This window comes from Aspergillus japonicus (genome assembly GCF_003184785.1).
Source record: "Aspergillus japonicus CBS 114.51 unplaced genomic scaffold BO86scaffold_55, whole genome shotgun sequence".
NCBI classification, from domain to species: domain Eukaryota; kingdom Fungi; phylum Ascomycota; class Eurotiomycetes; order Eurotiales; family Aspergillaceae; genus Aspergillus; species Aspergillus japonicus.
The window spans coordinates 1-10,829 of record NW_020291692.1 but is presented as its reverse complement, the minus strand read 5'-3'; the positions used below and the strand labels follow the sequence as shown (position 1 = coordinate 10,829).

Genomic DNA, 10,829 nt, shown 5'->3' with positions numbered 1-10,829 from the left:
TATCTCTTTTTCTGGGCTTGCAATGCTGGAATTAAGAGGCGGGTAAATGACACACTGTTATGGCAAGTATATCCAGTCACGAGGTGTATGCAGGACACTGAGATCATCTTATTCGAACCGAGAGCTAAGGTAACACCCAGATCAATGCCTTATCTTCGAGTTCTACTTCCACTGTACTTGAAGCAAATACCACACTAGTTATGCAGAATCAAGAAAGCATTGTAGTCAGAGGGTTGGATCTTGGATTTTAGGGGCTCAAGTGCACACGTGCGGCCCAACTTGGTGGCAAAACCGGGTTCAGGGTTGATGAATCATGATCCCGCAACCGGATGTTCTCGAACGCGCCAAGTCTAAGGGTTTCCAGAGCGCCAGTGGTAATTGTTCCACTGCTTGCTATCAACGCCTGGTTTGATCAGTCAAGCACGTGAGGGCTAGCTTCAAGGTTGGTTTGGTCAGTTTAATTACAAAATTGTTGACTATCAACGACTGTGGTTTCCGCTATATCAAATACTGCAATGACAAATTCCTCGTTAACCAACATCGTAACAACCCTGCTTTACGCAGGTTTCCTCCGGATTCAACAAGATTGGTAGGACTTTACTCTTCCTGCATCTAGCTTCCGGTATCACCGGTAACCACAGTATACAGCAATCCAGTGCATCTATGTCGTATTCGCCTCCGCTCCAAGGAGCGTGAATGTATCATAAAACATAGGGGAAGCACTCATTCTGGACCATCGAATTGCTTGAATCCCCCCGAAAAATCATCACAAATCGAAACAGTTGCACACCCCCGAAATGCAGGCGCAAGTCTGCGAGCAGCAGTTCTCAGGGAATTCGAAGATGCACGGCTGGCCGACGGCGGTGCACTGCGGCGGGGCGGCGCACTTGACGGAAATGCTGGCGGGCTGCCCGGTCAGTGGAACCGAGTAGGTGGTGGGGTTGCTCGTTCCCGCAGTGCCCGACCAAACCGCGGCGTTGTTGCCGGGCTTCGGTGTCGCGGTAAATGTGAGTTTGCTCTTGCGCAAAGCCTTGAAGGTTTTGGACGCGCTGTCGAAAGTGAATGAGTCCCCGTAAATGTCGGCCGGATACTTGACCGTCACCGAGCATCCTTCGTTGGCGATGGTCAATTGTGCGCAAGCTACGCTCGCCACCGCATTGCCGATGAGGCCGTCCGCCGGGGTGTGGCTGCAGATGTCTCTCGTTTCAAGCACCGGCGAGGCGCTTGCTACGGATGCGCCAAGGAGATAGAGGAGGCTGCCTTTGAGCATTATGATTGAGTTAGGAGGGTCAATGCGAAAAGATGCTCGAGGTCTGGATGTTGTACTCCGGTCTTCACAGTGGAAATTCAATTTGCACACCAATGTAGGTGCAGCGCTGCGCCTTTTAAGGGCCAAGGTGTGCCCATGTTGTCGCACATAACTGTGCGACCGAGAGCGCATATCGGACCCCATGAAGTCACTTACCAAGTAAGTTTAGCTCGATTCATGGAATAGGAGTCTCGTGGGTGGCTTGTACGAGGTCTACATACTGGGCCGGGATTGCTTCCGGCTACGCCTGCATGCTTAGATCATGGGTATTGAGCTTATTGGTCGATCGATGTTTGCTCATGTGTTTAGATCGAGTCTAGATTACATCCTTATCTGCTCGGTTGGTTCGATATCGGCGTGATTAAATCTGAGATCTCACGTGAACCATAAACCACAATCCGGTGAACCATGGAAGGGGGACTTACGGGGAGACTGGCAAGCTTCTAGCCATACTGCATTTTCCCACCGGCTATTTCCTTCCACCCCTTCAAGAATCCGAAAATCGAGTCAAACTTCACAACTTGATGATAATAAACATCTTCTTGCTTCAATACCTTCAAAAATTTGAAATGATAGGCCAAAGACCTGTTCAATTGTTATACTCAACTCCTTCATAAGATTATTGGCTGATATGAGGAAGAAATGCGAACTTTGTGGGGCCAATGATCCGTATGTGGCGAGCAATCGGATCGAGGCAACAATGTAGACCATTGAGGCCGTAATCTTGTTCGGAAATGATGCGTATCCATGCACGAAGTCTTTTAATGGCGTTCATTAGCAATTTTTCGATTCGATTGGGCAGCTCAAATCTAACACCGGAGGTAAATGTCAGATGTCAATCGGAAAGACGCTGTCATTAATTAGAGGGGACGCAAAAAGTCCTCCACGGTTATTCTATCCCTTGACCGGGTCAAAAAACATACGAAATCGATGGATATAAAGCGAGTGACCCATGCAACCTGCCTGGTATTCTGAGTTTCCCCCATCAGACCAAAGAATCCACACTGCTCTCCCCGGAATGCCTGTTGGACCCTCTCGCTGCCTGTTCTTGCGCACTCTCACTTCCATCACCATGGCTCACCTCCACCTGCACATCCATCCTCTTCACAATTGCCCCCCCATTCCCCACGAGAATCCCTTCCTCACTACTCAAACTCAAATCCAAACTCCCATTCCTCCCACCCCCGGCCTCTACACCCACATGGTACTTCCGCATCTCGCGCCGCAGCACTTCAGCCGTTGTCGGTCGTGGTCGTCCAGCTACAGCGAGCTCAAACGCCCCGCCGCCCCAATTTCCGTCCCCATCCTGTGTCCCCACGCCTTTCTTGGTAGATCGAAGCCGATACCCCGAGGTACTTGTACTCCGGCCATAGCCGTAGCCGTACATTGTCCTGCCGGAGGAATAATGATCAGTCGCGCCGAAGAGGCGCGGCCAGATGCGGCTGACGACCGCCTTGAGACACGGGGCGCAGGCGGCAACAACGGCGACATGCACCTCGACGGCGGAGCTGCAGAAGCCGATGGCATAGGTCGCGTCGGTGACGGGGTGGGTCGGGAAGAAGCCGTTCGCCAGGAGAATGATTCTCCAGATGCCGATTGCTGTTGCTCTGTCGTTGGGTTCTTGATTTTAGCCCCCGTGGGTTACATGTGGTAGAGGGAACCGGGGCCAAACGTACACCAATCCCATACATAGTATCAAACAGACGGCCAATTTCTTTCGCCACGGCATGTGGAGGCGGAAGGTAATGAGGGTCGGAATCGAGACGACGAGGATATCGGTAAACAGATTGATGGCTGCGGTGGCGACATAGAAGGCCCCCTGGTTGATACACTTCCCATTGGCGAGGGAGATGTCATAGACGTAGGCGATCGGGTGGCACTGGAAGATGTCGACGAATAAAACAGCGAGAAAGAGGAGGATGGTGACGCTTGTGGTGCTCCAGATGAGGAGGTTGACTAGGCGGGATTGCGACTCGAGGCGGCGGAGGAAGAAGAGGATTGAGAGTTTGACCATTGTGAGGCAGGGGTTGTAGAGGAGTTGGTTGGCGAAATTCCACTGTTCATCAAAGCTTCGGTGTCAGTCATGGTTTACTTTTCCTGGGACAGGATATCACTCGGGATGTTCGTACAATGAGGCCGGTTTTCACATTGTAGTCTGCGGGAATGTCCCATTCGTGGATGCCCACGTAGTTGGTTTTAATGTCTTGATCAGTCAGATATATGATCAAGTAGCGGATGAAAGGGCAAACAGACAATACCAGGAGGTGATGGATTGGCCGATGGCCAGTATCTTGGAATGTTTAGTGGGGAGTGAACTGGCGAGGGAGATGCATCATGCAACCCACATATCCGACTACGATGAACGCATCGTCTGCCTCGGTTAGCTAGAAGATCGACAGCTCCACCAGGAAGCGAAAAGCTCACCAGGCCCGACCCGCGTCCGTGTCATGAACCTACTCCATGACCGCAGGACGACTGCGATCCCTCCTAGGATGGGAAAGGCGACTACGACCCCCAAAGCCACTTTCTGGTGACTGTCGTCAACCATGGAGGGTGGATGATCATCGATACATTGCAGAGTTTCCCGGGACCCAGGGATTGGGGAAAGGGGGATCTTATGAACTCGGGGGAGCAGCAGACAGGCTGACAGGGATAGATTCCTGCATGCAGGTCCATGGCGCCAATTTCCAACGCCGACAAGCGCAACAGGGATGTGTTTCCTAGTGTGCGCAGCCTAATCACCGGAACGGCGCTCTAAGCATGCTCCTTTCTCTCCATGTCGTGCGAATCCAAGGCCCTGCAAAACGCAGGCAATGGCTGTGGCGTGTCCTATTCACGCCAAAAGTGAGGTCCAGCCAATCAATCACCAACTCATAAAGAGGCAGGATGTGGCTGGCTCGGCCAGAAAGCACGGCAGAGAGCGTGGGCAGGCTAATCAATTGTAAGATAATTTGGCCGAAACGTCACGGTGCGAGACTAAACAAGCACGAATAGATTGGATTTCATGCGAGATTGGAATTGCTGCCTGGGGCTTGGTCCGAAGCTAATCGCGCCGGTAGTTCTAGGTGGTTTTGGGCTCGGGGCGGGATTGGCCGAGGCCCGGACCATCTGGGGTTCCCAATCCGCTTCAATCCACTTCAATCCACTTCAATACACCGGACCCTCGCTAACACCGGACTCTCCACAAAAGCTCCCCGCTAACAACGAAACTAGCACCGGGGAATGCAGTCAAGTGTTCCGTGCAATCTCCGTCACGGATCCGCCCAGACCGAAGCCCAGGCTAAACAACGGACGGTGCATCGACCGACTGCACGTTGTTACTAACTTTCGTCCGTCATCCCACATAGGACGTTGTGCCGTATGCCCATCGGTGCTGGGAGGTTCTCCTGAGTACTTAAAGGCCAAGCCCCCGGCCTCTAGATGAGGGCCGTATTGAGAACCCAGTGTCCACCATGGCTCCTTCTGCGCTTTCATTTCTGGCCGCACTGGGCGTCTGCTCGCAGACCCTTGCCGCTGCGGGGACAGTCTCGGTGGCTGCCACCACGGTCTCCTCCGCCAACCCCATCGCGAATGCCCCGTATTTCGTCAGTGAAACACGGCAGCTCACGGAAAGTGTCCTAAGGACGCTGGGGAACCACAGGTCCCTGTTCGATTTTGCTGGCGCCAACCTATCCCTGCCCGCCGTGGGCACATGCAAGATTTACCCCGGAGATGCTGCGTGGCCCTCGACCTCCCACTGGTCGATATTGGATCAAGCACTGGGCGGTGCTCTGGTCAAGACGGTCCCTTTGGCTGCCACCTGCTACCCGGCCTGGTCGGCGTACTACAACCAGACAGCCTGTGAAGAGATCTCCAGTGATTGGACTGTGTCGTACTTGCAGTACGTGTTCTGCCCCCAAGAATGCCCCTGAATGTAGCTGCTAATCGTCAGCAGTGCCGCAGACCCCGCCTCAATCATGTGGCCCCTATTCGAGGGTCGTAGCTGTCTTCCCACGGACATCGCGACCTCTTCCACCTGCACCATTGGTGGCTACAGCAGCTATGCCATCAATGTCAGCACCGTGGCCCAGATCCAGCTGGCGGTCAACTTCGCGCGCAACCATGGGCTACGCTTGACAGTCAAGAACACAGGCCACGACTTCAACGGCAAGTCGACCGGTGCCGGGGCCCTGGGCATCTGGACCCACAACCTCAAGGACATTGAGGTCTATGATAAATACCACCTGGGTAACTACCGTGGCCCGGCGGTGAAACTGGGCGCCGGTGTCCAGGCCTTCGAGGTTTACGAAAAGGCCCACGAGCTCGGCTACACTGTCGTTGGGGGCGAGGGCAAGACCGTGGGTGTGGCCGGTGGGTACGTCCTCGGCGGTGGCCACTCCCCAATGTCCAGTGTCTATGGACTGGCTGCCGATCAGGTTCTGGCCCTGGAAGTCGTCCTGGCTAACGGTCGTTTTGTGACTGTAACCGAGCAATCAAACCCGGATCTCTTCTGGGCTCTTCGCGGTGGCGGCGGCGGTAAGCACCTATGCATCCAGTTTCCATCCACCCCTTCCTCCAGTCCCGAAAGTAACACAATCCACAGGAACCTACGGTGTCGTGACCTCCATCATCTCGCGCCTACACCCCAAGATCCCCGTAACCGTATCCACCTTTTCCTTCATGACATCGACGAACGTGACCGCCGACACCTTCTGGGCGGGCGTGGACGCGTATATGAAGCGCTTCCCCACCTACGCCGACGCCGGCACGTACGCCTACTTCTGGATCATTAAGCTTGGGGAGGAGAGCTTCGAATTCCTGATGAATCCCTACTTCGCGGTGAACCACACGTTGGCCGAGTTCAATAGGCTGATGGCCCCGTGGTTCGCCGACCTGGACCGGCTGGGTATTACCTACACCCCCAATACGACTTACTACAACAACTTCTATGACGCCTGGGAAGCGGCCTTTCCTCTCGAGACCATCGGCAGCGTCACGATGATGACCGGCTCGCGCCTCATCCCGCGCGAGAACTTCGTGAACGCAACCCTTTTCAACCAGACTGCTGCCGCCTTCCGTTCAACTGTCTCCGCGGGCTACTCGCTGTTGGCCTTCAACCTCAAGGCCGAGCTCCCCGCCGGCTACCCTGAGAGCGCGGCCAACCCGGCCTTCCGGACCACGCTGATGCATGCCATCACCTCGACCAGCTGGAACAGCAACGCCACTAATGCAGAAATCCTGAAGGCAATGGATACCTTGACGTACGATGTGCTGGGCGAGTGGCGCAAGACCTGCCCGGACTCAGGGGCGTACATGTCCGAGGCGGATATCCAGGAGCCGGATTTCCAGCAGGCATTCTACGGGAATTTCTACGCGAGGCTGTATGCCCTCAAGCAGCGGTGGGATCCCGCGGGTCTGTTCTATGCGCCCACAGCTGTGGGCAGTGAGGATTGGGAGGTGAGGAGCTTAGATGGGTTACCAGATCAGAATGGGCGGTTGTGTCGGGTTGCATAGGTCTTGACTACTACTATTGATTGTTCGGCGGAGCTTTGTAAGATAAGTAGGGTACAACATCAACTAAAGTAATAGAGTTTTTGGCATTCATGGGCAGTTGTGAGTTCAAGAACATAACTTTCTGGTCTTGTTCTAAATTTTGTTCAGAGTACTGTTAATTATGACTTAGTCCTACAGCTAGGGTTTAGTTGTATTGCAGTTTTATCTTCCGCGTGGAAGTGATCAACCTAACAAACGTATGCAAACAATTTACCTATTTCCCAACTTTTGCGAATCAAAGGCCCGCTGCCAGCCTCTTTTCTTTAATTGCGGGAGTGGGGCTGGTGCATGTTCACAGTTTAGGCAACATATCTGACAAAGGATTAAGGATGTAAAAAAGGCGCCCATCTTTGTGGACCAAACGTGGGACAAGCAACATTATTGGATTGCCAGGTACAGTATCATCTTGAGCGCCTCCTGCAGTGGACACTGGCGCTATTGTTCTGTATAGTATCGCGAAGCTCGGCTTTTGGCCACATCTTAGTAAATCATCAGCAATTCTCAGTTGCGCCAAGGAAGAGGCAGGCTAGCTAACAATACGCGTCAAGTCAACCCAAGCGTTCAACTACTGATAATCAGGGACTCGATATGTACTTTTCTAAGGTACTGTGAAAATAGAATAGATATCCCTAACCTACAAAAAAGGGAGGGTGGTATGTATTGACAACAAAGATAAAGAGACACAGGAGTACATACATGCATTGTGGACCATAGTTTCAGGAGCCACAATCGTGGCCTTGCGTGCAGGAAAGCTGGGAAAGACCGTTGATTCGTAGCAACCAATGTGCAACAGCCGGAGATTACCTTAAGGTTTGGCAGCTGGTGACGTAGTTTCGGAACTAGCCGGCCGCCCGATCAGTTCCACTTCGATGATTCCTATCCCGCCTTGAGATGTTCCCCCCCGCAGAAAATAGGCTTACATTTATAAATTACTCAGTAAGGCTGTCTAAAAAAGGGAAATTGGATTATGCCGGTTTTATTAGGACTTATGATTGACATTCGCCGGGGAGCTTTATATCTTACTGTGTAGAGGAAGCGGTAGATGTAACTAAGGGCAGTGGTAAACAGCTGCCACCGGCCCATATTTACAATTTGAAGGCACCCAGCTATAAGACTAGAGGTGTTACACTTGCATGGCCCTTCCATGGCGTTTTGAATGTGTCTAGATCTTTACAAATATATGGTTCCTCCTCGGCAACACTAACCCAGCGCACTTGAGGGGCAAGCAAAAGCTGAAAGCTAGTATATCTAGATAGTTGGCAGTTCACTGGTATTATTTTATACTAGAGATAAAAATTTTTAAAAATCTATTCTATAGGCTACTTAAATTTAATTTTTTATATATAATACTAAGTTAAGGACCTTTTTTAATAAATAAAATTTTTTTTATATTTATATTAACAACTTTATTCTTTTTTCCAGTAAGTTTAAGAAGTACTTATAATATTTATACTAATCTTTTAATAAATATAAAAAAATATATATTACACTATTACCAGATAAATTATTTCTAGGATTTCTATTTATTAAGATTTTTAACTAAAATATTAATATTTTTAGTATAACAACTACTAATATAAAAGTTGCTGTAATTTTAAAGGTTAACTTTTTAAAAATACTTACTAAGCTTAACTATTTTATTAGTTTAATAAATTAGCTAAAAAACTATATATTTTTTTATACTAAGGTAATATATTTATTATAACAGCAGAAGACCTTACTAGCAAAGATAATTTTAAATAGTCTAAAAAAAAGTATAAAATATAATTAAACTACTAAAGCTTTATTTACTAATCTAATAAATATAAAACTCCAGTTATTCTAAGCAATTAAAAATATTATATAATAAAAGCCAGTTCTAATATACTTTAATAGAATAAAAGTACTTTGTATTAATATTAATATATCTAAAAATAAATACAGAAGTAATATTATTTTATAATATATTTAATAATCTAATAAATCTAAAATATAATAAAAACTAAATACTAGTTGTAAGGGCCCAAACAGCCCTTCCAACCTTCGCGGATATCTGTAAAAGGAAATATATATAAACAACTTAAGGCAGTAGTTATATAACAGCTAAGTAAATTAGCTACAGCTGCCTCTAAAAGCAGCAGCTGCCTTATAAGTTAAATAAAATAATAATAATATTTTAAAATAATATATTAATATTTTTAGCTTTATAAAAGCTATTTATTTATTATACTATTTTATTTTTTAGTTTTTATAATTTTATTACTTAATACTTTATAGAATAGCCCAGTAAATAATAGCTAAATATAATATATAAAACTAAACTAGAGGTAACTCTTCTAATTTAATTATAAAAAACTATATATTAACTATAGAAAATAAATTATCTATACTAAAAAAAATACAGATTCTAATTTAAATTTTTATAAATATTTATATTTATTTAAATAAATTACTAAGCTGTAGAAACAGCTAGGAATTAGTACTATAAAAAAATATTTATATAAAAATTTAAAAAACTTTAATTCTAATACTGTAGAAACTAAAAAAACTAATATATATATTAATTTATTTATAAATAAAAAATAATACAGTACCTATAATTATACTATCTACTATATATTTATTACCAAATAAAAGTTAACTGTAGAGGCTAATAAGTAAAATAAAAACTAAAAAATATATATTATAATAGTTTATTTAGATTATATTTTAAATAATCTTTAAAAAGATAAGGCAGCTAAATTCTACTATAAAAAAATAGGCTAATTTTTATAAGTTTTTTAAAATACAGCTAGGGGATTTTGTAAATAGATAGTAAAAAGCCTAGTTAAAAATATTTAAAACTAAGTTTTATAAAAAATAACTAAAGTTTACCTATTTATAAAAATAAAAAAAAATAAAAACTAAATTAGATTAGAAAGTATAAAATATTAATATTATATAGCTGTATTTATTTTTTATATTTTTTTTTTCTATAGTTTAAAAAAAGATCTGTAAAAAGCAGATTTTTTTTATAATTAAATAAAATCTTATTAGACTATTTATAAAATTATATCTAGTACTAAGTTAACAATATAAATAAGTAAAAAATAAAATATTTTATAAATAAATTTTAAAAAAAAATTATAGATCTACTACTTTTATAGATAAGATTTAAAAACTAAAAATCTAAACTAATAGTTTTATAAAAAAGATTTAAAGGCTAAAGTAATTTTTTTAATACTATAAATATTTACAGAGGCCCCTAGATTAAAAGCTTATTATAATTATAAATAAATAAATTACTAAATAAAAAATTATTAATTAACTAAATTATTTATAAAGTAACTAGTAGATAGGGTTACAGTATCTGTTTTAAACTAAATTAAAATTATAATTTATTTTAGTTTAAAATTAAAAAAATAGCTAATTTTTTATAAAAAAAAATATTTTATAAAAATAAAAATTATTATAAATAGTAGAGTAGAGGTAAATCTAGTATCTGTAATATTTACTAAATAAATAAAATAGCTAACTATTTTAATAAAAATAATTATAAAAAAAGTTAAGCAAAAAAATATACAGTTAAAAAAAACTATAATATTTATAATATATTTAAAAAATATTTAAAAATACTATAAAAACTAAACAGGTCTTATAATTATAATATTAAAAATAAATAAAATAGTTTTAGAAATATTATATACTAAGAGTACTATAAGTTGCAGTAGAAAAAATTATAATAAAAAATTTTATAAAAATAAATCTTTATTTAATAATAGTATAAAAAATTTATAAAATAATTATTAACTAAAAGATACCAGTATAGTACTATAAATATAAAATAGTATTTATAAAAAAAAACTATAAATTTACCTATATAAAAACTAAGGGTTAATTTAAAAATTAATTTTTATAAAAAATTCCAGCCAAAGCCGGGGTAAGTATATAAAATATTATTTATAAAAGAAAATCATTAGGGTTTACATTAGGGTTTACATTAGGGTTTACATTAGGGTTTACATTAGGG

The 10,829-nt window shown here is 43.5% G+C and overlaps 3 protein-coding genes across 3 annotated transcripts; 1 reads left to right on the top strand and 2 right to left on the bottom strand.

Moving 5' to 3' along the window:
- Nucleotides 1-570: 570 nt before the first annotated feature.
- On the bottom strand, nt 571-1,396 carry BO86DRAFT_437950 (uncharacterized protein; the record flags this gene model as incomplete). The annotated part of the gene is made up of 1 exon (XM_025676086.1): nt 571-1,396. A coding segment is annotated over one exon (630 nt), but the record flags the coding sequence as incomplete, so codon positions are not given.
- Nucleotides 1,397-2,699: 1,303 nt separating this feature from the next.
- On the bottom strand, nt 2,700-3,857 carry BO86DRAFT_290436 (uncharacterized protein; the record flags this gene model as incomplete). Its single annotated transcript, XM_025667379.1, has 4 exons — nt 2,700-2,916; nt 2,986-3,365; nt 3,439-3,512; nt 3,734-3,857. Coding segments are annotated over 4 exons (795 nt in total), but the record flags the coding sequence as incomplete, so codon positions are not given.
- Nucleotides 3,858-4,761: 904 nt separating this feature from the next.
- BO86DRAFT_437946 (FAD-binding domain-containing protein) lies at nt 4,762-6,896 on the top strand (the record flags this gene model as incomplete). The annotated part of the gene is made up of 3 exons (XM_025676085.1): nt 4,762-5,189; nt 5,244-5,824; nt 5,892-6,896. The coding sequence occupies 3 exons, from the start codon at nt 4,762-4,764 to the stop codon at nt 6,800-6,802; spliced, it is 1,920 nt and encodes a 639-aa protein (XP_025524505.1). The 3' UTR covers nt 6,803-6,896.
- Nucleotides 6,897-10,829: the final 3,933 nt, after the last annotated feature.